Source organism: Limanda limanda, chromosome 7 (assembly GCF_963576545.1).
Source record: "Limanda limanda chromosome 7, fLimLim1.1, whole genome shotgun sequence".
Lineage (NCBI taxonomy): Eukaryota > Metazoa > Chordata > Actinopteri > Pleuronectiformes > Pleuronectidae > Limanda > Limanda limanda.
In genome coordinates this window covers 13,160,882-13,182,741 of record NC_083642.1, presented here as the reverse complement: position 1 = coordinate 13,182,741, position 21,860 = coordinate 13,160,882, and the positions used below count along the sequence as shown (strand labels likewise).

General features: G+C 44.2%; 1 protein-coding gene across 1 annotated transcript in view; it reads right to left on the bottom strand.

The window, feature by feature from the left end:
- Positions 1 to 19,720, bottom strand: part of LOC133005418 (neuron navigator 1-like) — an 80,266-nt gene extending 60,546 nt beyond the window's left edge. Inside the window, exons 1-4 of the mRNA XM_061075089.1 lie at positions 19,674 to 19,720; positions 14,942 to 15,845; positions 14,077 to 14,168; positions 3,420 to 4,247 (exon numbers count right to left, since the gene is read on the bottom strand). Of these exons, the coding sequence (XP_060931072.1) occupies positions 3,420 to 4,247; positions 14,077 to 14,168; positions 14,942 to 15,843 (1,822 nt within the window). The 5' untranslated portion in view covers positions 15,844 to 15,845; positions 19,674 to 19,720. The remainder of the gene's footprint in view (positions 1 to 3,419; positions 4,248 to 14,076; positions 14,169 to 14,941; positions 15,846 to 19,673) is intronic.
- Positions 19,721 to 21,860: the final 2,140 nt, after the last annotated feature.

The following is a 21,860-nucleotide window of genomic DNA, read 5'->3' as shown; positions in this document are numbered from 1 at the left end:
TACGTAGAAGAATGCTAATACTGTCACAAGATATCTATCTACTGTCTGTCGGCTTGCATATTTTAAGCACCGTTCAACTTTTCACCTTCATACTACAATGAAATCTTTCTTCATTTAATGCTTCATTTGGTGCGTATGGACGACTCAGTAAAAAATAAATTATAAATATATGCTAGTGCAATGTTAATGTGTTAATGGTCCAGAGCTCCTTCAAAATTATTTCTTGACATGGTGAGTCCTCCTCAAACAGTTTGTGTGCTGGACGTTGTCTGGAGTTTTTTTTAAAAACAGTCTATGGTGCAGAGTGAAGTTAGAAAACTTTGCGTTTCATCCTGCCTGGTTTATCTGCAGTGAAGGTTTTATAATCACTGTTTTTCATAAACTAAACTGGATTTGCTTTATTACCGTGTGTGGCTTATAAGTCTGAATGATTTACTGAACTAGGGTTATTTCTTTACAAATTACATTGTTGACTATATCAAAAGTCAATCAACAAACACAATCTTCTGACTCATGTATCAACTGAAAATAAAAGCTCTTTAATAGCAGTGGCATCTGATTCTCCAGTTCGGGTGAAAACTAAGTTCAGTTTCACCAAACTTTGTACTTGCTGCAGCTCAATAACTGCAGGTTCCTCTTACAGTTTCAGACAAAAATTTACAACCTGTATTACCACTTTACCTTTCCAAACAGGCAGGTTTAGAATTGGCAGAGCACTAGTATTTTATAATACAGGCAGCATTTGAGTGTATTACTGCTGAATTTACTTCTGCCTATGGACACACAAGTCAAATAATTCTTAAAATCCAATTAGAAAAAAAGCTCTTGATCGCTCAGTGGTTAAACATGTATGTCCGATTAAAGAAAAACAGATAACACTGACACTAATCCTAAATCAGGCATAACCTGACCTAGAAGACCTCTTCTCTGCATGTATGTCTGTGCGTGTGTGTGTGCACATGAATAGCTGATTATCTGGGGTTATACATTCCAATTAGCCCTCCTTGGCGTATCCATTATCTGCCCACTGCTGTAGCCTTGTCTCCAAAAGACAATGTCCCAGTGCATCCTGCTCACTGTCATGCAACATGACATGTACAAGACTCAGGCTTATATGTTACGCCCTGCAGCCAACAGATAATATGTAGCTTGCAGTAGAAGGAGGCAATGAACGAGTCGAGCTAGATTCATCATCACATCCAGGATAATATCGTGCTGTGCTGGGACACATGGCTTTAATGTATGTAGGAAGCAGATGAGGAGAAGATGGGACCGTGTATGGGGAAAGGGAGGAGGAGCGGAGTACTGGGAATGATCCATCGGACATTCATAATCTATCTTCCTATGACAGAGCACACAGAGCAGAAACCAATTAGTTGCTCGTCCCATCGGAAATGGAGAAGCAGATACGATAAAGGATGAGCCCATAGCTGCAAGCTACAGGGCAAGTTACAATTAACCTCTCCCGAACACTGACACACACACACACACACACACAGTATAACTAATCCACACACCTGCAGTGGTTTTCTTTGATAAACATCTGGCAGGTTGTGGTAGACTGTAATGACCCAAAGCTACAGCCGGTCACCAGGGATGCTCGAAATTTAGGTCATCGGCGTTTACCTTTATTCTACTCCAGTGTTTTTCTCTGTCATGGAGACTGTCTCTGTCTCTCTCTCTGTCTCTCTTTCTCATTTATCTCCCTCTGTGAATGAAGTCCTGCCCTTTTCACTTTACCTCCATTATTCCCTATTCTGTGTTTCTTCCTCTATTTTTAGTCTGTCTGATTTTCCCTCCTCCCTACCTGGCTGCCTGATGTAGGTGTGGCCAGCAACATCACAACAAGGAGAGGAACAAGGTCACACACGCTCACACACACACACACACACACACGCACACACACACACACACCATGTACAGTACAAACACACACTCTAAAAACTGCTGGGGCAAGGTCATACAAGCTGTGATCTGGGCTGAGTTGTGGGAGGCAAGCTTGTGAAGAGGGAAAGAAAGAGACAGGGAGAGAAATAACTTGAGAGCGATAGAGAGAAGACAGAGAGAAGGACAATGCTAGACAGAAAATGATTTCTTTATCAATCCATATATAATGACTCGCCATCTCCCTTGCTCTCTGATGCTATCTGCTCCTGCCGAGAGGGAGGGATAGAGACAGAATGAGCAATAGATGGAGAGAGAGACAGACTTAGAATAAATAATGTATACAAGGTGCAGATTCAGACCCTGCTTTGACCAGTACACCATATCTGCCTGTATTCTCCAAATACAAACCCAAACAACTTTGGCAATACAGTGTGACCTTGTGGTGCCCCCCCCATAATGTGTGCGTGACATGTGTGTGTGACGTGAGTGTTCATAGAGGCATGTGTGCGCATGTTAGCTCGTTAACTACCTGTCCATGCCACCACCCCCCCAAGATTCCCCGCTCTTCTCCCACACGTTGCCCCCGGTAACAGGCGGAGGAGGTGGGGAGGTGGTGGTGGATAGTGACCATCTGTCAGCGGCCCAGAGATCAATGGGACTAGAGAGGAGGGGGAGGAAGGGGTGAGGTGGAGGGGTGAGGGTGCGGAGCGGGGCTAAATATGTGGCCCACTGTGACCCGCAGCCCGGCTCAATATGCAGCCGATTTATTTACCGAGCGAAAACACACACACACACAAACACACACACACACACCCCACGAGTGCCCCGCTCACACAGCCTTTATTAACGAATGGCTGACTCTGGTGTGAGCCAGGAGATGCTACGACTGCAGCACTGATGGGAAAACATGCAGAGTAGATGCTCACACACAAACAAACATAGACACATTTGGGGACTGATGGATGGACAGAGCTGTGGGTGCAGAAGTGTGTGTGAGAAAGAAAAAGAGAGAGGTATGAATCGGTTAATCTATATCTAGCTCACTGTGGCAGTGGGTCAGATGAGACTGGTACAAAAACACTTCAGCGCTAGCTAATGATTCAACGACAAAACAATGACAATCCTGCGCTTGATTCAGCTGATTCATGGGAGCACACAATGCTGGTACACACACACTCACAATCTGAGCAAACACGTACTACATCATAAATCAATTGCTCATATGGACGTAGCACATTTGTCTGCCACAGTGATACAAAGAAAGCAGGCAGGTTATTGCCACCTACATAGTGAGTCTCTCTCCATCGTGTAGTGAGAAGCACCTAAAAAAACACACTGACATTTTGCTCTGCTGCAATAGAGACTCATTTAAAATTCCCTGTTGATGCTGTAGGTCCAGAGCAGGAGGGAACAGTTTGGGTGTGGAGAGCAGAGGGGATGTTTATGTTACTCAATGTGTTTCTACGTGATGAACAGTAGGACTGCACCTGTGTGTTGTCATGCAGGATATCGGGTAGTGATCATGGACTCACCGAGGATTTGGCTGAAGAGTAACTGCTCCAGGTCCCCAAGCACCGTCACCACCAACTCTGGGTCCACCTTCAGAAAGCTCTTGTCGTCTTCCCCCTCTATCCCTTTCCTCTCCTTCTTGTCTTCTGTCGACAGAGATGCAGATCTCACCTTCGCCCCTGGTTTCTTCCCATTAGTCCCGGTGCTCCCAGCTCCATTGGAGTTAGCTTTAATTGGGTGGTCAGCAGAGTCTATGTCTGTACTCTGTCCCACCTCAGAGGCCTTGCTGATGGGCTTCACCTCAGCATAAGGTCCCCGTGGTTTACCAGGGGCAGGGATCCGACTCGGCTTGCCGGGGTTGGGAGTGACAGCTGGGGAGCAGAGAGGTTTGTGTTTTCCCTGGAAAAGAGACTGTTCTGACTTTGAAAGGGTCCGAGAGAGAGGCGGTCTCCCGGCCGTAGCCGGACCTGTTTTAGTCTGTCCTGCCTTGTTGGCGCCAGCGCCAGGCCGGTTTCTACAATCATTCCACTGTGGAGACTGGTACAGGTGCAGCTTCTTCTCAGCATCAGTGAGCACACACAAGTTGTTGAGTGATCGCTGCTTGCGGAGGCCGGATGGATTGGGGATGGAGATTGGGATAGATCCCGTGGAGGGACGGTAGACTTTGAGCTCTGACCCAGAGGGACGCGAGGGTCCCTGGGGCAGAGCAGAGGGCTTGGGCAGGGGCTTCCTAGAGGCCATGGCCTGTGCTGAAGTATCCTGGCAGGAGACAGCAGCAGCAGACCTGAGGTTCAGGTCTCTGGGCTTCGCCGTCATGCTAATGTTAGCCACATTAGCCTCCAGCATCCCCCCTGCAGAGAGCCAAGCAAAAGCATCAGTGGCACACTGTGAAATACAAACGGGCAGACTGAAAGAAATGGATGGAGAGGTGGGAATGAGAGATGAGGGAAAAAACAACAGCACTGTCTGGTTTGTTCTCTCTGTGTCCTCTGGGTCCAGACTGAGCCAGACTCCCCACTGTGTGAGACTGTGGGTTCACCCCTCTCCTGAAAATGATGAGTGGGTTAGCGGAGTGGCAGTGTGGCAGTCACCCTTACTCACTGCTGGTAATCCATGGATGTGCAGATCAGTGCCTGGTCTCTGTAAATCCACTCTTTCACAGCGCGTCCACAGAGATGACAATAGCGCTGCAGGAGCGAAACGCAGCAGTGACCAGCCTCTGTCTCCTCCTCTGTGCTCCCTCCTGCTCACCAGGCAAGCAGCAGCCGACTGACAGGAGGAACAGTCGCCGCAGCAGCAGCAGCAACATCCCTCCTCCTCTCTCTCTCTCTCTCTCTCTCCTCCCTCGACCTCTCGCTCACTCACTGGTTTGCTCACTCTACCCCCCCTGGCTCATTCACCCTCCCCTATCCTCCTTCTTCCTATTTCCTTCCCTCCTTCTTTCTCGCTGTCTCTCTCTCTCTCCTCCCACTGGCTGATTCAGCCGCAGATCCTGTCCCTCTCTCTCTCTCTAAAACACACACACAGATGCTATGTTTTGCTGCACACCCATGAGTGTGAACATAAGGGCTCTGCAATAAATTACCAGCATCCTCCCCGTTCCAACGTTCCAACAACAGCTTTTTTTCTTTACATCCTTTTCAAATGTTCTCTCATTAAATCACTCTTCCCTTTAACTCTGTGTCCACTTTGCTATTTAATCCCTTTGTTGTTATTCCTTTTCTTTCTTTCTTTGTGAAAGGAAAAACAAAAAAACTAATTAAAGAGCATTAGAGCAAAAGAAAGAGCATAAGAGGGAAAGAAAGAAAGAAAAGAGAAATAATGGACTAAAGACCTAAAGAATGGAAGTAAAAAAGAGCAAAATAACAAAAGGTATAAAGAGCAAAAGACACAAAATGATCCTTAATGTCAAATATTGCAACCAGAATACAGACCCCATGCGTGTGCACACTCATGCACACACACACACACAGCAATCTCTTATAATCACATTAGCTTCTCCATTCATCCATTCACATTTAGAGTTTCTTACAAGTCCTTATTACAGGAGGCTCTACCTTGATTCATCAGATTCCAATTATTTGAAAACCAGTCGTGGCTGCAGGATCAGAACAGGACACAGACCCAACAGTCCTTCACACAATGCGATGGGTCACTTCCTACACGCTTCAATTTGTAGGCAACACACCTCAAGTGATGATCACATCACCCTCACCTGCCTCGAATGACCTCTACTGTCATCTCCACCGCTCTTTTCTCAATTGCTTTCTCCTTTCAGATTTCCGGTATGGTGACCCCATCCCCCAGTTTACATAGAGGCACAGGCTGTTAAGTTTCCTGGGTATAGATTCACCCGAATGACAGTCCATCAGTAAGCACAACTATTATACTTCAGTGGTTTAAAACAAATGCGCGTGTTAGTGTCTATATATTTTTGTCTACCCTCCACTGCATGCGTGCGAATGTGTGTGAGCCTGTCTCCATGAGTGTGTCACATTGATGAGACAGGCCCAGAGAAGCCACAGCGCCCGTCCAGGGACCACAGATACAGCTTTGGCACGTTCAGCTATACGTCATCTCATCGCTCTGCTCTCCCAGTCAACACAGGAGCAACTCAGATTAACTCTTTTCCACCCTCATCATCCTCTTCATCATTCCCATGTTTCATCATCACCATCACCATTATCATCACCATCATCATCATCTACATCCCTGTCCAAACCAGATCCTTGATTTCAAACAACTACCGAGATTTGTAAACGTATTTACCTCTCTCCTGATTTCTTATATTTGAGCTTTTATGTTAAATGTTAAAGATTATCTAACTTACTACCTCTGGCAAGGAGGTTGTTCTTTTTGCCATTTGTCTGTCAGTGGATTACTCAAAACCTACTGAACCCATTTCCATTCAATTTTGTGGCAGTATGGTGAATGAGCCAAGGAAGAACCCATTAAAATGTGGAGCCGATCCAGATAAACAGGAGGATAAAGGAGTAATTCCTGGGTGCGGCTAATCACCAAAAACAATTATCAAGTAAATTTGGCTAATTGATTGATGTAGAAACTGAGAGGGCCATTACGATTTCACATTACTGGTAGGTTTCTGAAGGCTTTTTTCCTTCAATTAATGAAACCATAACTTAAAAAATGCCTTTTGTGTTAACAGTTGTGTTGTTTTTGCCTAATATTAAAATGTATTTTTGTATATGTCACAAACCATAAACACAAAATACATAAATAAAGTGTAAAAGAAGGTTTGGAGTGTGGTAGAAACCAGTGTGGGTGTGGTGCTCATATGAGAACCACACCCATGAGATATACAGAAGATAAAATACAAAATCAATACTTTAAAAGGAATTTGATGCTGCTCTGAAACATTTAACATCAGGAAGGGGACGCATATATTTTCAATGCGCTGTAGAGGATCTATTCTTGTAATTCCTCCTAACACAGAGGTGGAGTGCATCCGATAAGAGACAGCTCGATGGCGTCATTTCTCATCTAACTTTATTTCCATTAGAGGGAATCATGATGACAGAGCATTACAAGTCATTCAACTCATTAATAATCAATACCACTGTTTGCTGTATAAGTTGTTCTTGTGTATTAATGCATCCTGCCTGCAAACAGGTATTGTTCTTTTAACTGAAGTTTATGCTCCATTAGTGCAGCTCACTTCTTTGTGTACGCAGGCAGCGATGCCTGCAGCTATGATGATATCTGGCCTCCAACTGTTGGAAGGAGTTTTCATACAAGCAGCCTTTGGGCTAATGCCCATTTACTTTTTCATTTGCATAAATCGGTTGACTCTGAACCAGAGAGAAAACAAACCCTGTCCTGTTTGCCACACTCAATATTATAGAGGTGCTTTAAAAACGGCTTATTTTTCAACAGTGACCAAACTGGCGCCAATTGAACTTAAAAATGACAACGACTCACATTAAGGTTCAACCTTAAATCCATCTGGCCTTGAATGAGTGTGTGTGATACAGGAGCTGAGCAGCAGACTATAACACAGACATACGTTAGCTGTTTTATTGTGTAAAGGCTGAAGCCATTCATTCAAAGCAGCAAGCTTTAATAAAGGACCAATGTTGAAGCGGTTATGCCACACCGGGACCAGAGCTGTGAGGTGACAGTTATGGGGGCTCTGGGGGCCAGTCGTAGGCCAATGGGGGGGTAAAGGACGTAATTTAAGGCTAATAGGTGCTGTACCTCAGCTCTTATACCTCCCTGATGAGGGATTAAGGTTGGTCAAACGAGAGTGACTGCGTACAAGGCAGGTCTGTGTGGCACACAGACGCACGAGGGGCAAAGACATGGGTTGGTTTTCTTGAAAACACATAGACACAGAGGTAAAGTGTGTGTTGGCGGCACACAGCTGCTTGTTTGTTCCAGTGCTCGTCTCTCTGGCTCCACAGTCTAATCACTTTAATATATGGCTGATGTAAACATACAGTATATTCTGTCCCTCCCTGTGTAGTTTCTAACTCCACACACACACACACACACCAGGAGTCTGACTGACTGACCTGAGCAATCTGGCCTGACATCACAGAAGCTGGCAGTTTGAGTGTGATGACTGCCCCCACTCAGAATTAAACTACACATGCAGTGCATAGCAGGCTCACACATTCAGTGTGTGTCTGTGTGTTTGTGTGTCTGTGAACAGGTTTGTGGCATAACCTCAGTGGCTGGAGCCTCGGGGAAATTTGCTGCGATGATGGGCAAACAGTTCCAGACACATAAAGAAACTTTTAAGCAAAGGTAAGTGAGACAGGTCGACATGAGAGATATAGGAATGAATGGATGAATTGAAAACACAGAGTGAAACAGAAGGAGAGACGGGCAGGCAGACAGACAGAAAGGGGCAGAGTGGCTCACTACTTTGCATGAGTCTATTTGCCTGAGCATCTTTAAACAGATTGGCCACTATATTTCTACAGAGCAGTTATTTAGCCAGTTGGACGGACGGACGGCCACACACACACACACACACACACACACACACACACACACACACACACACACACACACACACACACACACACACACACACACACACACACACACACACACACACACACACACACACACACACACACACACACACACACACACACACACACACACACACACACACACACACACACATTTTGCGGTGCATTAAATGCGTGTTTACCAGGCTACACAAGGTCTCCATCTTTAAAAGGAAGAGTACGGTACTGTGAGAGAAGAGGAAAGCTCTGATGCTTTGAAAGTTACTAATTGTATCACCGCGAATTAAACTTTAAAAGGAATGGTTCCCATTCGACTAAGCAGATGGCATGCATTCTCACTTTCACCCACTCCCTGTCGTCACTCAATCCCTGTTGGATCTTCTATTTTTGCCTTTTTTGAGTATGTAAAAAAAAAAAAATAAAGATGAGACAAGCGTGAACGGGAGGAGATGCCAGAAGAAAATGATAAGAAAGTGTGACTGAGAATTGAAGATGGAGAAAAACAGTCCAAGTCCAGAAGAAGACAACAGACAACCACCTGGATGTTACTCATCAAGAAAAAGTAGAAAGAATGTAAGAATGTGATAATAATAATGAAGAAAACAAAACAATAAGGAAAGTGAGAGGAGGAGGAGGAGGAGGAAGAGGATGGGGTGAGGAAGGATCTCTGTATGTGTGCCGGAGGAGCAGAGGAAGCCTGTAAGACAAGGAGGGGATATCCTGCCTCACCAGTCCGGCTACGTTTGCTTATGTCCGCTAACACACTAATGCATGGAGTCCACAGGACACAGGGAAGAATAGCAGACCATGACACATTCATAAACAAGGGAAGGCTCACAGTTACACACACAGGCTGGTAGTTCACCTACACAATGACATGACTATTAATGTCCTGTTTACACACCCCACACTGAGGCAGCAATCTGAAGCAAACCGTATTCGGATTACTAAACTGAGTCAGAAATGTATGTGTGAATGAGGGAGGGAGTTTTTTCCACAATGACGCCTCTATGGTGGTCTCACTCAGCTGGTGATGCACAGCATGAGTCATTGGCAGAGGCATTTGGGCAATTCAGCCACTTAAAGGCTATGCATGACAATAGTGTATCAGTCACTCCAACTCCTGATCCCGCAGGCCCAAATGTTAATCTCTCCCAGGGAGAATCCCGAATCATCTCAGAGCTGAAAAACATCATGGAGCAAACCGGAAAATCTTGTATGTGGAAAAATGTATTTGTCTGCTTTTGTGTGTGTGTGTGTTTTTAAAAGGGGCCGCTCTTTGTAGACTCTCCCTTGCAGACACGGCAGTGTTGACATTCTCAGCACTCATGCCGGGGGTATCCCACAATGCTGTGCTGCATTGGCTGGTTGCTTGGTTACAGCGTGGTGCGACGGATATCATAAACATGTGTTTATCTATTCGCTCATGTAATTGTGATTGGCAATTGAAAAAAATACTGCTCATTGTGAAGTAAAATGTTCAGTAGAAGTGATATTTTAAAAAAGAATACTAGAAGAATGACAGAGAGATGTGCCTGTGAGTCCATTCCTGTGTGTGTGTGTTTGTGTCCGTGTGTGTGTCCGTGTGTGTGTGTGTGTGTGTGTGTGTGTGTGTGTGTGTGTGTGTCCACTGAGAAACAGGGAGGTTACGCACATGGCTGACTCCATGACTCTACTCCCCTTAGGGAGTCATCTCAGAGGTCAAAAAGGATCTTGTGTGTGATGTGCACTCATTCGCCCGATCCTCAACTCACCCTTATCCCTCCTTCCTCTCCTCCTTTCTCTCATGTTCTGTCTCATGCAGCCATTACTGTGCACCTTCTAGATAGTGAGGACATTTCCCAGGAGTTGGTGGTGGCTGTCACACAAGGTCTGGATGGTTCAGTGTGTTACACGGATGGGGGGGAGCTACTAAGTGAATCTTTGATTATTCACGTGTGTACGTGTGCCTACTCATGTGTGCTTATGTGCATTCAAGTGTACAGTTCCCACACTCCAGGGATGTCCTCCCCATCAAATTAAATTTCTAACCCGGACATAAACAACTTGGCCTCCACTTCAGCTGTCCTGGCAGTGAACTACAGAACCTTTGGCAGGTCAACGGTCGGGTCAATTGAAGAGTAGGGCATGACATTAAACTCTAAATAGTGATTACTGCCCCACTCCTGGTGATGAGCAAGGCCATAATCTAGTTCACGCTTATGTCTGATCATCTTCCCAAAGCTACTAATCCACTCATCACTGTCGAACGCCAAATCGGCATATGTGACTCTGATTAGATTGGCCAAAGAGGATTATGCACTGTCTAAGAGTAGATGCAGCCAGGGGGTTACCAACATGCTATATGCACTACACTGTCCAGGGGCACTAGAGAGATGAACATGAAATTTATAAACTGAAAGCTGATTTCCTCCCTACATTATGAAAAGATTTATCTGCCTGAGGGTAAATGGCACATGGCTGTTTCAGAATTTACATCTTTATTTGAGGGATCCAAAAAGTGAAGTCAAAATCAGGCAGTATCTCCACGGTGTTTTATCCTGTAAATGCTGACATTTTATAAAAAATATTAAATAATAATATATATACAGTCTGAGCAAAGTAAATATTAAACTTTTGGTCATTTTTAGATACATTTAATCCGTTTATATCATCATTGTGCTTCTTTATTTTCCTGTTTTCACAAAAATAAAAATTAATCCATATCCAGATTAAAACTAATGCAATAAATCCTTCCTTCATGATGGTTTTGACATTCAGTTTTTGTTGAAACTGTTGGGACTTTCTCATCCAATGCATAGGATACAGGTCCTGGAAGCTGCCAGAGAAAAGCTCTGTCCCATAGAAGAAAATACTTTAGGGTTAAGCACAAACTGGTTTCAAATACATGTGTGGTTTACTGTCACACGGATATTAAACTGCAGCACACAGCTGCCTTGCAGTGCTACTCTCTGGCAGCTCCCATACACAGCTATTATTCAGCCTCCCTTCATTGATATAAATGGGGTGGACAAAATATGAGAAACACCTGCCAGCAGAACGCAACACAATTCATCAAAACCACAGCAGTCCCCCTAGAAAACCACATTTATATTCTCTAGAGCCAGATTTTTATTTGCATCTGCAACAAATTGCACACACTCATACTGTAAACATCAGTAAACACGTCACTATATTTCATCAAAATCTATGAATTATCTGTAAAATCAACGAAAATATTGAAAAATGTAAAACCTTGATTGGTTATCAACACATAATTTTGTACTTTACTAAGAATATAATATAAAAGATTAAATAAAATATGTTATTCTGTATAATAAAATACAAGTTGACTTATGGGTCACTACAATTGATTCACCTTAAGAACCAAATCATGAAATCCATGATATATGTATATGCGACTGTGTTGTAGGAACACATGCCCATTTTTTTAAAATAACACCTGTACTGTACAATTCATTTAGTTTGATAATGCCAGTGTCACACGATTTCACTGAATTTGTGTTGGTGATTGTTGTCCAGTGTCTCTGAGGGAGCGGACTTAAGAGTGTCCATAAGGAATATCAGACCCTCACTGGGGGTTGGAAACTGATCCACAGTCCACATCACATTCATCTTTCAAACACCATCTGTTTACTGTCACACAAGCATACATCAGCACACGCACGACACAAGTGCATGCTGAAATACACCTCTCCTGAGAGCGACATGGTCAGGAGGTCAGTGGCGTAATTGAAAGACCACATGGTGCCACGGCCACTATAAAATGTTCAGGTCTTCATTAGGGTTTCGGATAGAAAACCTAAGAGCTGATTATGTTACTGCAGATTCAATCAATGTGAATTAGAGCATACGGAAAACATTCAGTTTGGGGAAATCTACTCTTTTACCAGAGTCACTAGGGAGAACCTTAACAAAATCACGATTTGGCCTTGTGTTTTAAACCAGAGCCCTCAGCTTTGAAATGTGTAACCAACATTCAATCTGTCTTTTTCATTTCCCTGCACACATTTGCCATTTGTTCTCTTTCCACCTTATGAAAACCAAAATCCATCAACCCGCTGACCTCGCTGGCCTCCTCTTTTCATCTCTCACTCCTCTCTTCCTTCCCTCCAAAACTCGGCCTTCCTCCCTTGTTTCCCTCCCTTCCTCCACTCCCTAAATTACAGTTATTACAGTGCCAGCCCACCCCCCATGTAAATGCAGCTTCAGAGGAGTCTAAGACACTTTAGTTCTGTATCTAATGCTTGCTAGGGAGCAATTACAAGGCCACAGCCATAGTCCCAAGACAGCCGAGGGCCTTTATAGACTGGGACTGGTTGACCACCAGCTCCCTCCTCTCCAAAACCAGCTGCTTGAAACCTCCAAATGCTTTTAAAGGGCTATATCTGTTAATTAGACAGGCCAGATCAATAGACGAAAGAACTTAAAAGTCAAAGCAAAAGTCTTGTGACATTACATATTCTGTGTAAAAAAACAAGCAAACAAATGAATTGCAAAATAATAATAATAATAATGAAAATAATAATAATACGATAATGGCAGTGAAGCAGCTCGACAACAATGCAGTGCAGCAACACATGACATCAACCCATTCAAAACCATGAATGAGCATGGGTTTAAATGGGTTGATGTCATGTGTTGCTGAAAATGTTTCAAAAAGTGAAGTTCAAATTAACTTGAAGTGGCAGATAATTCATTCAAACTGATTTGAACCTTCCTACCTTTGACCTTGTCTGTGTATCTAAGATCGCTGAACTGCAACATTGCCCCTAAACGGTAATTTGATTCATTCACCCAATGTACAAATTACAGCCATACAGAGAGAAACACAACTGCTCCGATACTCACTGACTACACTGGCCATTAAATTGTAAATCAGACAAACTTTATCTTGAAACTTCCAAATCTAGGCATCACCACAAATAAAAATGATTCACAAAGCCGCTCATACAGTCATATCTCTGAGGCATGTCTGCCTCTCTAAACTCAGACCGACAACGGAGACGCATGACAATGGCTGTGGGTACTGAGCAAACCATTACTCAGAAGTACAGGGAAGGAAGGAGGGTTGTCATGTGGGGAGTGTGGCTTTTTAGGTCAATGAAGCTGGAGGGGAAAGAAGTTCACGAGAGGGATGGAGAGAAAGCATGAGGGAGGAAGAGTTCAAAATCCTAAACAGCGCTCGGATGAGGCTGAAATCAAAACGCACGAGATCCTGGCCGGCAGCAAGTCGGACAAGTTTTCCATTTCATCCCATTACTGACCCACATCAACCCTGTCGTCTTTTTTCATCTTAACATCCTGAGCCCTTCTCTCCATCCATCCTCTGTGTCTCAGCAGAGCCCGAGGCCGACGCACGCACACACACATGCACACACACAAAACGACACCACCTAACCTCAGACATGGCTCCTCAGGAATGATGAGTAGCAGAATGACAGACACACATTTAGATAGAGAATGGTTGTTCCTTAGTCTTCACTGAGTCTATTCAGGTTACTCAATGAGACCCAAAGGTCAGCCGCTGGCATGTCCTGTCTGACGCCGTTTATGACCCTGTCCCTGGAAATGTGTCTGGCTGAGAGTAAAGGCACCCATACCTGCCAGAAGAGCTCTTGGCCTCCCAAAAATGGCCATCGTGATTTGTACAGTGGAGACAGAAAGAAGTGTATCAAACCTGGTGTGAGGTCATCGCAGCAGACTTCTATGGATCCGGAGGAGCAGTCACTCAGCTCGTCCACTGAAAAGTCTCCCTCCTGAGCCTGCAGCCTGTCGACACAGCAAAGCCATCGCACATCGGTTACTGTACATGTAATATCACTGATTAGAATCAAACACACGAGCTGCTGGTTGTGACATTCAGAGAAAACGGACTTTCCCAGAAGTGGCACATTCATTTCCATAAGAGCAGAATCACTGATGATGCACAAAGCAATGCAAACAATTTCATCCTTACAAAAGTAAAAATGAAGTTTGAAAATTTCCGCTCCCGCCTTAAACATTTTATTTTAGTTTTCATCTTGTAAAATAGAGTATAACTACAAATTCACTGAAAATATTTCTCTGCTCTCGGGTTCAGTCTTTATGGATTGATCAATTTCATTCATACAAAATAAGAAAGGCCAACCCTCTTCTTATTTGTATCCCACTTTATAATAGTTGGTGTATAAGACACGGCAGCAGTATATTGACTGAGCCCAGAGGCGGACAAGAGGACACTGCAACAATCAACTCTGCTCCAGAAAACACCAAGTGTGTGTATGCGTGCACACAAATGTATGAGTGGAAGAGATACAGAGGAATTAGACAAAAATGGCCAAAACAGGCCTCTGGGGGCTCATCTTTAATATCCAGAGTGGAGGCCTCTCTGTCTGTGTGTGTGTGTGTGTGTGTTTGCTGTGTGTGTGTGTGTGTGTGTGTGTGTGTGTGTGTGTGTGTGTGTGTGTGTGTGTGTGTGTGTGTGTGTGTGTGTGTGTGTGTGTGTGTGTGTGTGTGTGTGTGTGCCTGTGTCTGTGTGTGATGTGTGTATGTGGGCCACTCGCCTGTAGCTGAAGGGGGCCACAGTAGCCATGTTGACTCTTGGTGTCTCTGTGGATGCAGCATCCTTGTCCAGCTTTTGATCCTGAGTATCAACAGCCATCTTTAACGTCCCCGGCAGTGGGAATGTGATGGGCGGTAGTGGCAGGGGCCTGGGAGAGGAGGCCGGACTGCTGTCCTCAGAGGTCCCCATCTCCTCATCGGACTGGCTCATGGAGTTGCTGCGACCTCTGATGGCGTGTTCATAGATCGTGTGAGGGAGAGAGGGGCGGAGGTTACCGTTGTTAAACATGGTGGAATGGGCCGACTGGTTTTCTGGAGGATCTTCTCTTCTGGGCATGGCCTCTGCTGCTGTTTCAGAGTTGTAGTTGTCGCCTGTGCTGAACTGTTGCCGTGGACACTGGTTACTGGCTCCCCATGCTTGGTTCTTATTGCTGAAGGTGTTTCTATTGTGATTGCCATTATGTGGTAACTGTGTTGAGGTTTGAGGCACAGCAGGTTTTCCCAGATCCAGTGTGTCTTTGGAGTGTGGTGGTGGTGGTGGTCGCCGCTGGGTCAGCGGACTGCTGTAGGCAGAGCGGGACACCAGGGGAGCGGCTAGATTTCCTGTTCGCTGGAAGAGTTGGCTTTTCAGGCTAGTATCTCTGAGCAGGTCCCTGGAGGAAGGGCCAGGGATGCTGGAGCTCCGTGGGCAAAGAGAAGGAGATTGAGTGGGTGTGTGCGTGGGAGTGTGGGTGGGAGTGTGGGTGGGAGTGTATTTAGGAGTTTGACTTGAGGGCCTGGGCAGGTCACAAGCCCGGCGGCGAGGGTCTGCTTTGGGGGAAGAGGGCAACAGGCTACGTGGGAGTGGGATTCCCGACGAGGGGGGCCCACGAGGGGACGACTTCACATTGACTCCCCCACTCATACCTGAAACACAAGGGGAGAGGCATTATGAGTCAAACAGTTGGACTGTGAAGTGGGTGCTTTACTTTGAAGGCACATCGACATCAATTAAACTATGAGTCACCACAGACCAAAAAAAGGCTTGGTTATCCATTTACTATTGATTGATACTCTATTAAAGTTCCATTGCGGATGAATCTAATCCAGTAAACTAGTACTGGCTGTTCTAAACGCAGATCAGAGTTAACATCTCTGGTATGTGAGCATGTGAATCAAGCACATATGACAAAGTGAGTGGTTGTGAACCACGAGTTGAGCTTATTTCCAGCAAAGCACAGAGCATCTTCAATCCGATTTGTCTGCCAGGAGTAAACAGTTTCACACACACAGACACAAGCTCACAGCAACATCCAGCAGCTGCTTTCACAGCGTTATGTCCTCAAATAACGGATTTTCTCCACATAATGAATTCATACACGCACACGCACAGCCCAGCTTCAGTGAAGGAATGGGATCATTCTCCACCTGTTTGTTACTTTCCTTGTTGTCCCACTCAGAACGGACCTGAAGAGAACAAGAGAAGCTTGATTCTTTGTGCCATTCTGTTCTATGCAAACCACAGTGAATGTTTGTTGCTCAGGTGAAACAAATCATATACCATCATATAATTTAACTACGTTGTACTGTTCTGCTGCAGGGAGCGAGGGTGTGAGTTTTGAAAAGTAATTATAGCTTAGACAACTTAACATTGCGTACATAGTATGTCATAAATTCTTCCTAAGAATATCTTATTTCACTCATGTGGACATGTAATGAACAATATTCATTTTTTGTCCAGTCTGAGAAAATGTCTGATTATAAAATATTCCTCATCGTTCTGTTAAAGACCATCTAAAGGATTTATAGTGAAAAAATACTTTTATGACTGTGTCACTTATAGTAAACAAATCATGTTGCTGTTGCCGTCCAGATATGCAGGATGTGCAGACAACAGCTGCTACTCCCTCATTTTCATACATAAATAAAGTGAGTACATGCACCTACATGTAAATTCTACATTTTTCTTTTGTACTTTCGACCCCTTGTACATCACATTCGTCTTGGAACAGTGCGTATAAGCGAGTTTTGAGCATTACAAGTACACATCTTCCGCCGCAAACTAAAAACATACCTCTTCCAACCTTTAATAATAAAAAAGAAAAATACAAAAAATTTGAAACTAATAATTTAGTAGAACTTAAATGGCACTTACTTATAGCACTTTGTAGTTTTGTTTTATTTTTGAAGAAATTGTACTTTCTTGATTCTTGTTGTTCTGGGTTTGTACCCTCGGGGTTGAATGTACTTATTGTAAGTCGCTTTGGAAAGAAGCGTTAGCTAAAGGAAATGTAATGTACAAGTACACACACTTACAAATACACAGATTTAACGCTTAGACCTACTTGGCATATCTTAAAAAGCAGAAACTTTGCTGCCAAAGACTTCTTGGGAAGCTGCCTTTAGTAAAGCGGAGATGTATCAAATTAAGCCGTCAAAGTCACAAGGATGACATGATGGATTATTTGAGTGTGCATCTAAATCACAGCATTTCCCACAGTGTGATGTGGAGGACACAGACACAGACACACACACATTTTCCACACACAGAATCCCTGAAGTGGAAAGGTTCTGACTCCTGCAGCTCAATAACTCAAAACGTTCCCTAAAGTAATGTTTCTGTTCTAACAAAGCAAAGTGTTTCTGTACAGTGACCTTCCTCTCCCCTTTTTACAATCTGAGCCACACTGACACAGAAAATGGAGATCTGGAGTTTTGCCAAGGACTGGTGCTCAGTCATATCTGAGTCAATCCTAATGTGCAGCAGCAGCATACAGCAGCGGGGATGCGGCACAAGGTAAACAGAGACAGATGTGACCATCCATCCTCATTTCACTCTCTAAATTCTTCCTCCTAATCATTCCTGTAACCTCCCCTCCTCCCCGTGTCCATTTCTCTCCGTCTCTTTTACTCTTGTTCGTTCTCTTGGGAGGTCGTGTCACTAATAAGCATCAGAATTTCTGTCTGTCTGATGTAATTCCAGTAAGGGCTTCGAGGAGCACAGGTGCGGTCTGGCTATGTGTCTATCAGTATGGAAATTGGCTATTCCCCCTGGGACACGAAGGGGTCATACTGGTACTACTGCAGCCCACGTACAGCCATACAGAGGCTCAGCTGGTGGAGGGGATGGATGTTTGAGTGTGTGTGTGTGTGTGTGTGTGTGTGCGTACAGAGGAAGAGAGAAACCAGAGAGAAAGAGAAACAATAAGACATTTCTGCTGACTGAACCCAGCAGCTGGACTTAGTAGAAAAACTGGCAAATCAAATCCTTTACAGATAACGTGATGTTTCCCTGCGCTACCATAAGCCAGATCAACGCATAGTATGTTCTCTGAGTCATGTGTTCACACATAGGCTTGAAATTCAAGATAATTCGGTATCTTTCTGTTATGTAAGTGCTTATACAGTGGTTATATTGTTGGTTTGATGCTTTAACTGTACGTCTAACTTCTGGTCAGGCTGAGGGAATTAGTTCAGAAAGAGTGGTTGTTTGTTGAGTCTAAAAATGTACAGGATCATTTAGTCTAGCTTAGTTACAGAGCACATTTAAAACTAGAAACTAAATGGGTTGCGTATCTTCGCCATGGCAAAACAGGCCCCCTTTAAATTCAATCAAGTTGCACACAATTTCTCACACTCATAGACATCAAATTCATACATATGCCTGTTTTCGTTCCATCAAGACTCAACAATTATTCTCTGTAAAATCAGGGGAAATGTCAAAAAACTACTTATCTCACAATATTCAAGTGAAAAAAACAATTCCTGGATCAAAATTGAATGACCTCTTCCCTGACCTGATACCACATCCTTCCACCAGGTCTCGTGGTCTCGTGGTAATCTGTTCAGTAGATTTAGCAAATTCTTGCCACAAATAAATGGAATTCCCAATAATGCTCTAAAAATGAATAACTAATGAAATATTGTTTTTTGTTGCGGCTGAATGTAATGAAAATGGATAAATCTTAACCATTGACTGTATAAAAGACCTTTGCACTGTGTTTGACCAGTCCCGTCATTCTGTAAGCTTGGTAGGCTACTGACATCTCCTGGATAATGTAGGACACTGCACCAGCATGGACACTGATAACTCAACTACTTCCCCTATTCTGTTTCATTTTCCACCTCTGTCCAAACAGCGAGGAACTGCGCTGACTGAGTTGATAAAATGGATTTAACCTCAGCCATAGACACCAAATAATTTAGGTGTGTATTCCTTGGAAGGAGAGAAAAAGGAAGAGTAGCGTAGCAGCTGGCAACAGATGATAACTTCATAATCACAGTACACTACTTCAGCTTCTCTGAGATTTGTATGATCAAATAAACATCAGTACCCTCTCTCTAACTCTAACATACACAGACACACACACACATACACACACAAGGGTGAGCTTTGTGATGAACACTCTCTGACTCATCACAAAATCAATAAATGAGGTGACAGCACAGACCTCTCTGTGTGAACTAAAGGACATCAGCAGTCCATGTGTTTGTGTGTGTGTCCCAGTTTAAAAAGTTGATAATAGGTGAATGCAATTACGTCTGAAATGGCAACAACATAAACAACAGCAATAATGCGCGTGTCATCAATCGTTTCACAGTGTTCATGTGACACTAAGTGGTAAGAAAACACCCGGAAAAAAACATGTTAGAAAAAACACATCAGCTTAAAAGTTGACAGCTTCTGAAGCTCATAAAAACAGCTTACGATTAAATGTCAGATACGTCAGGTCATCAATATCGTCAATATCTTACCTGTCACTGGGGTTGAGAGTCCTTCAGTGAGCGGCTGGGTCGAGCAGGCAGAGCCGGCGGGAGGGAGGGTGGTCACACTTCTCCGACGTCCCAGGAACAATGGGCTTCTTTTTCCTGGATCACTGTTGCATCCTCACTGCTGCCCTCCCATTGGTCCACACTGCCTCACCATTCACCAGGACAGGAAGCTGTAACAAACAGGAACGACATTTCCAACCAATCAGGGGGCCTCGTACTAAAGTGACTCACTTTTGATGTCACTTTCTATGAAAAACTTCATGGGAAAAAAACTGTTAATGTTACAATGAGTCAAGTGACCCAGATGGAAATTTATAGTGACCCCACAGTGACACATATGTTGTCATCCTGAAAACGTAGCATTTAAGTTGTTTCGTTAACTCCTTGTCATGTCACACAATGGGCTATGAAACTATTAATTCACTGGATACGTTTAACCACTTGAACTGAAGTCGAAAAAACATAAAAATAAGCAACATGCTAGTCACAAGGTTTTCAGTGCAGACAGCATGCAAAGGTCATCTGTTGAGGAACCTTAAAATGTCTTCAGAGGGAGTGAATCACTCATAAACTAGGAAAATGATGCATGTCTAACACACACAGACACACACACACATTCCAGATGTGCTCATTACAGGAGCGGGTATACTGGTACAAACACAAGCACCCACAAACTAAACAGGACAGAGTACAACCAGACAACCAACACTATAAACACCACTGTGTGTGTGTAGAATTTCCCTCCTTTCTGATTCACTCTCTTCACATCGTTATTAGATGCACAGTGTGTATGTTGCATGAGTCATACAGCTCCTCTGCTGACTCAGGCCGATCACATCATGTCACCCCTGGTTATAGGATACCCCCACCTCTCTCATCCCCTCTCCACCTCTTTTCATCCCACTTAAGCTCTGCCTTTCAGTCCGTTTGCCACTCTCTTTCTCTCCGCTGCCATCTCTCCGTTAGGCTGCTGACTGTGACACAACTGTCAACATGTTCACAGATCGAGATGCAGTGTTTTCATTCATTTGTTCAACAAATCGCAGGTGGAGAGGACACAATTCACACAAATACGCAGCAGAAGTCAAGTAAACAGAGGCCTGAAGAGGAATAACTGATGTAAAATAAGCAGAAGGCTATACTCACCCTCTGCGTGCATCAGGATGCAAAGCATCAAGTGAGTTTGTCTCCAATCTGTATGCTGCTGAGTGCGTCTCGCCTCTGTCTACTTTTGCCTGGCAGACCCCATGAGCTGTGAGCATGTGCATTTGTGTGTGTGTGTGTCTGTCATTCCTCTCCTCTATCACGTCATGCCGCTCTGCTGCTGCCGCAGTACGCCTGCATCCCAATCCCCGCCCCACTCGTCCCTCTTTTCCTCCCCTCAACACAGTCTCAATCCTCTCTCTTTCTCTCTCTCTCTCTCTCTTTCTCCCTCTCTCTCTCCGTAATGGACCTATTGGCTGAACTCCCTCCCTCTCTGAGGTGAAATACAAGCCCAGCTAAAGCAGAGACAGGCTGGTCCATTAGCTGGATGAATGTGGCTTGAATGTGTGTGCCTGTATATGTGTGTGTGTGTGTGTGTGTCTGCGCTTGTCTATCTATAGTTATGATGGCAAATTTTGGTTCAATACAATCATTGTGAAGACATTTTGGCTGGTCCTCACAATTTCCAAGGGCTGCTTGAGGGATAAGACTTGGCTTTGGGTTAAAGTTAGGTTTTTGTTAGGGGGAGGGTTGGGTTAGGGTCAGGCATTTAGTTGTGATGGTTAAGGTTAGGGTAAGGGGCTAGGGAATACAATGAGTGTCCTACCAACCATAGAGAGATAATTATGTGTGTCTGTGTGTGTGTGTGAACTTGAGTTCGGCTGCATGTTTAGTGTGTGTAATACATGGTAATTAAGCAGATGTAGCCACAAATGTGAAAAGCCCAAACCCATCATCCAGCTTTCAGGGTCTAATTGGTGGTCAGAGAAAGCAGGATGAAAAAAGAAAAAGATATGCTAATGATAGAAACACTGACGACAAATGAAAGTGTGCATAAACACACACAATCACGCCCCTGCATGAGACGTGCAGGAAGAAGCTCCATGCAGGAGGAGCAGCTCATCCATCACCCCTTTAATTTCTCCCACACCTCTAATGGAAAGGGAAGAGGCGGAGTGAGAGAGG